Below are 4,684 nucleotides of genomic sequence, written 5' to 3' on the forward strand. Positions count from 1 at the left end.
CCTCCCCCCTGCTTGGGGCTGGCTGGGCCGGGCAGCCTCTCTGCCCCCTTCCCTGCCCGCTTGCTGCGGTGTTCCAGCTCCCAGGCCAGGAGGCAGCTTAGAAGGGCTAAGTTCAGGGTCAAAGATGGGCGGCAGGGAAAGGGGGCCATCCCAGACCACGGGAGGGAATGTCTGTCCCTAAAGAGAGGGATGTGCTGGGTAGGCTTAGGAGGGGATCCTGGGCCCCCCTGGAGTCCCCTCCGCCCAGCAGCCCTGCTGGGATCCCCCAGGAAGTCTGGTGCCCCTCAAGGTCGCTGAGCACCCCCCCACTAGTGGGGCAGAGGGAGGGACAGCTCATTTCCAAAGATGTTTTCTCCCTGTGGAATCTGGACAATTTCCCTGGGGAACTGCAGCAAGAAAAGGGCCCTGCAAACAGATTCCCGTGCAGATAAGTTGGCATTTAAAAGAGAAAGGGACACTGACCTCCTTTGAGGGAGGGCCGAGAAGGCTGCCCCACCCCTCCTCTGGTCGGAAGGCCACTGGGGCCCAGGGGAGCCTAGGTGCCCCTGCGAACTGATGCCCTCTGCTCCTCCTCTGCAGACGACCAGAGCCCGGCGGATGAGAAGGGACTTCGCTGTCAGAATCCCGCCTGCATGGACAAGGGGCGGGCAGCCAAGGTAGGGAGGCTGGACAGCTGGGAGCAATGGGGTGGAAGGGACAGGGCTCTAACTGCCCTCTCTGCCCCAGCACTGGATATCCATGGAGCCCTGGCAAAGGTGCTGCTGGCCAGGCCACAGTGTCCTCTGGGCTCAGGGGCAGGTGGGGCCACAGGGTGGCTGGTGTATGAGGCAGAGGGGCTCAGGAACAGGGGAGTGGGGAAATAATGCAAGAACAGGGGGACAGGGTGCCCCAAAGCCCTCGGCTGCACTGTGGTTCTCGCAGCCATCCTGAGGCGACGGGAGCCGTGACCCCGTGCACAGATGAAGAAGCTGAGGCCCCAGGGAAGCGGTCTCCCAAGGCTCCAGTCCAGGCATCCTTCCTGTGGCACTGGTCACTCTTGGGGCCTGGGCATGGATCTGGGGCGCTTTGGGACTTGGGTGACTGTCACTGTAGTCCTGGAGATGACAGAGGGAGGAAGGGGCCTGTAGAGCCTGGAGTGCCTGCCAGGGCTTGGGAGCTGGGACTGGGGCAAAACATAAATCAGGAGGAGGGGGCAAGAAGTGGGTGGTGATAAAAATATTGCCTGGGCACTGCTGCCTGGGATGTGCGGGGTTCTGCGTCACACGCTTTCTGTGCCTCATGAACTGCTTGTGGCAGCTCTGAAGGGATGGCATCGTCAGTCACTTCGTTTTCCAGATGAAGATATCAGGGTTCAGAGAGGTCGTGTGACTTGGCCAACACCCCACAGCTCATGAGAGATGGAGCCTGGGTTTGAACCCAGCATGCATTTGATTGGCAGTAAGGGGCAACGAAGTGTCAGGCCCAGCTGAGGCCTCACTGACTCCTCCCTTCAACCTTCTGAGACGGGGCCTATCCTCGTGCCCACTAGTAGGTGGGGAAACTGAGGCTCCGGGCGGTGACGTAGCTGACCCAAGACAGATTGCTAGGAAGTGGGAGAGCTGGTTTTCAAACCTGGGACCCAGATCTGTGTAATGCCAGGGCTTGTGCTCCTAACCACTGCGACTCAACTCTGCCAGCAGTAGGAAATGCAAAATGCCACCCTCCTACCTCCCAGCTCCCCTGCCCCCACTTCCACCCAGACACACATTCATCCTGCACAGGAGGACCATGGGGAGAGGGGACATGGAGAGCTGTTCTGGGGGTGGGAGGGGAGGGAAGCGGAGGAGCGGCCTCCAGTTGCCGTGGTCACGGGCAAGGGGGCGGCTGTGATGTCAGATACAATCTGTTGGCATGGATGGTGCCTGGCATGGGCTCTGGTATTGGCTGGTTGCCCCTCTCCCAGATGGGGGCTCTTGGCAACACACTGGCCGCAGCTCCCCCTGACATGCATCCTGCTGGGGTCTGCAGAGCCCCAAGGCCTCGGTCTGACCTGGAGGGGTGGCCAGGGGGGCCCAGAATCACTGTCCCAGTCCCTCCTCTGGGCAACTGCTCCCAGGCGGGCCCCCAAGCTACCGACGGCAGGGCCGGGGGTGGGCAGGTGGGTCCAGACTGCATAGAGGTGAGGTCCGTGAGGAGAGAGCTGGTCTCAGAGTGGGTGTGGGCCCTCTGTAGCTTCCAGGACCCAGCTCAGCCCTGTCCTGGCCCGCCCGGAACTCAGCACAGAGACATTGGCATCAGCAGCCAGAGGGTCGCCCAGCCAGCAGGGGGAAAGTCTGGGCCCTGCCACCACTGGGACTCCCTTTGGGACAAATGGCACAGACTCACCACAGGGACAAAGATGGCCTAGTGATCAGAGGCAGGAGAGCCAGTCAGAGAGGACATCCTGGAGGAGGTGGCCTTGAGTGGTCGTGAAAACGGATAGGCAGAGCGGAAGGTAAGGGAGGTCCAGGAAGGGAGAGACCGGAGTTGAGAGGAGGTGAGGGACACTCAACTTGGTGAGAAAGAGAAGCAAAAAAGATCATTGTTGATGGCAATAATAGCCATTACTGACGGAACATGCTTCCACACCAGGCGAGGAGTTGGGCCCTCATGCTTGTCTAGGCAAACCCTCATGGGAACCTCAGGAGAAAAGTGTTATTCCTATTTCTTCATGACATGTAAGGAAACAGACTCAGAGAGGTGGAGGAACCTGCCGACATCACCCAGCGTGATGGGCGGAGCTAGGCCTGGAGGAGTGGAGTCTGGGCGAGAGCCCTACTCTCACTCTCCGGAGGTGACTAACTCCCACCCCTGCTCCCCCCAGGCCTAGGACATCTCCAGCGAAAGGAGATGTCCTCTCGGAGCTGACATCCTGGCTCTGCCTGGAGGTGGAGGAAGGGAAGTGGCTTTGGTTTGCCGAACTGCCCACCCCACCCCCAGGCTGTCCTGGGGAAGGGCCATCTTCAAGCAGGGCTGGACCTTGCAGCTTCTGGGCCCACCCCTGACGTGTAGTTCAAGGCTCTTCTGGGTGCCAGAGCTTCAGAAGTGAATCACCCACCTCCTGCCTCTGGAGTACACGCTGGGGGGAGGGGATGACAGGATGGGCTTCCGGGAGGAGGCAGCTGGAGTTCTGAGGAATAGGAGGTATTGAGAGGGAGGAAAGCTGGGTGAGCAGGTGAGGGCTGCAAGGAGCAAGGCCAGGTATGGCCCAGGAAGAGGTCTGGACTATATGCCACAGAGAACCCAGGAGAGAAATGGGGCCCCTGCCCTCTCAAGATATGTGGAGTAGTCCACATCTGTGAGCTCCAGATTCAAGCCCGCTCTTTTCCAGCTGTGTGACCCTGGGCAAATCACTACATCTCTCTGAGCCTCAGTTTTCTCATCTGGAAAATGAGCTTCTAACACTGTAGGAGAATTAAAAGAGGCCCCATACAGAAAGTGCTCAGCACAGAGCCCAGCATGGCGTACAATCATGTCGTTCACCTACTGTCTAGGGGGAGATAGCAAAGTCACCCCAGGCTTTGGGCGTGCCCCCATACTCTCCCCGAGACCCGAAGCCTCCCCAGCCTCTATCCCAGATCCTGCCCAACCCTCCTGGCCAGATAGATGTTTACTGCCTGCCCAGTGTGTTCCCAGGACAGGTGGAGCTTGGAGGAAGGCCAGGGGAGACCGAGGCAGCGTCGTGGGTTTTCCCTGCCCTCATGCAAGGGACCAGGGACGGTGTCTGGACTCCCCAGCCCCTTGCTGGGCTCTCTTGTACTGAGCACTGTGGCTAGAGACTACTCAGAGTACCCAGGTCACAAGGGGACGTGAAGAAGGACACTTGTGACACGGGACCACCACATGTGTGGGGTGTTTAACCTGGAGGTGGATGCCTCAGGCCTAGTCCGCCCACAGAGATAGTGAGTCTAGCCACCGGGATTTATCCATCACCTGCTGTGTGCCAGGCCCTGCCCTAGCGCCTCACCCAGGAACCCCTCTGGTCCTCCCCCCATGCGGTGGCGATGACCCACCTCCATTCTATCCAGAGACCCCAGGGAGTGGGGAGGTGCAGTGACTTGCCAAGGCAAGACCTGGGCTCAGACCAGGTGTGCCTGTGCTCAGAGTCCCAATTCTCAGGAGGAGATCGAGGTGAGTCCCAAGGGCCTCAACAGGGAGGCAAGCCTGGGTTCAATCCAGGAAAGAGTTGACAAAAGCTGGAGCCGTCCCCCCTAGTAGAGGTAGTAAGCACCCCATCCCTAGGCACCTCTAAGCAGAGACGGAGAGGGGTGTTGTGGAGCGGGGGTGCAGTGTGGAATGGAGGCTGGATACCATGACCTCAGAGCTCCCCTCCAGCTTAACAATGGCCTGTGAAGTGGCAGGGATGAGTCAGGGGTGTGCAGGGAGGGGGGAGCAGCCAGATGCAGACCAGGGGACCAGGCAGAGGAAAGGGCGGACCTGAGATCCCGCGGAGAGAGAATGGGCCGGATGTCGCGGATAATGGGAGAGGGAGTCACCTGCTCCCCAGGGAAAGGATTTGGGGTTAAGAGGCGGCAGACCAAGGTGCCCTTGGGAATGGAGAGGTGTGGGGGGCCTTTGGAGGGGAGTGGTCCCTTGTAGACAAGTGGCGCTCCTGTCTGCAGCGGGCAGGGCCGGAGAAACAGTGTAAGCGGGACTGCTGGGCTCT

At 60.0% G+C, this 4,684-nt stretch overlaps 1 protein-coding gene across 1 annotated transcript in view; it reads left to right on the top strand.

Moving 5' to 3' along the window:
* Positions 1 to 425: 425 nt before the first annotated feature.
* PLEKHG5 (pleckstrin homology and RhoGEF domain containing G5) overlaps positions 426 to 4,684 on the top strand; it is a 25,839-nt gene continuing 21,580 nt past the window's right edge. Inside the window, exon 1 of the mRNA XM_021708247.1 lies at positions 426 to 656. Within this exon, the coding sequence (XP_021563922.1) occupies positions 633 to 656 (24 nt within the window). The 5' untranslated portion in view covers positions 426 to 632. The remainder of the gene's footprint in view (positions 657 to 4,684) is intronic.

Source organism: Carlito syrichta, unplaced genomic scaffold, assembly GCF_000164805.1.
Source record: "Carlito syrichta isolate Samal-C Ts95f unplaced genomic scaffold, Tarsius_syrichta-2.0.1 Scaffold135623, whole genome shotgun sequence".
NCBI classification, from domain to species: domain Eukaryota; kingdom Metazoa; phylum Chordata; class Mammalia; order Primates; family Tarsiidae; genus Carlito; species Carlito syrichta.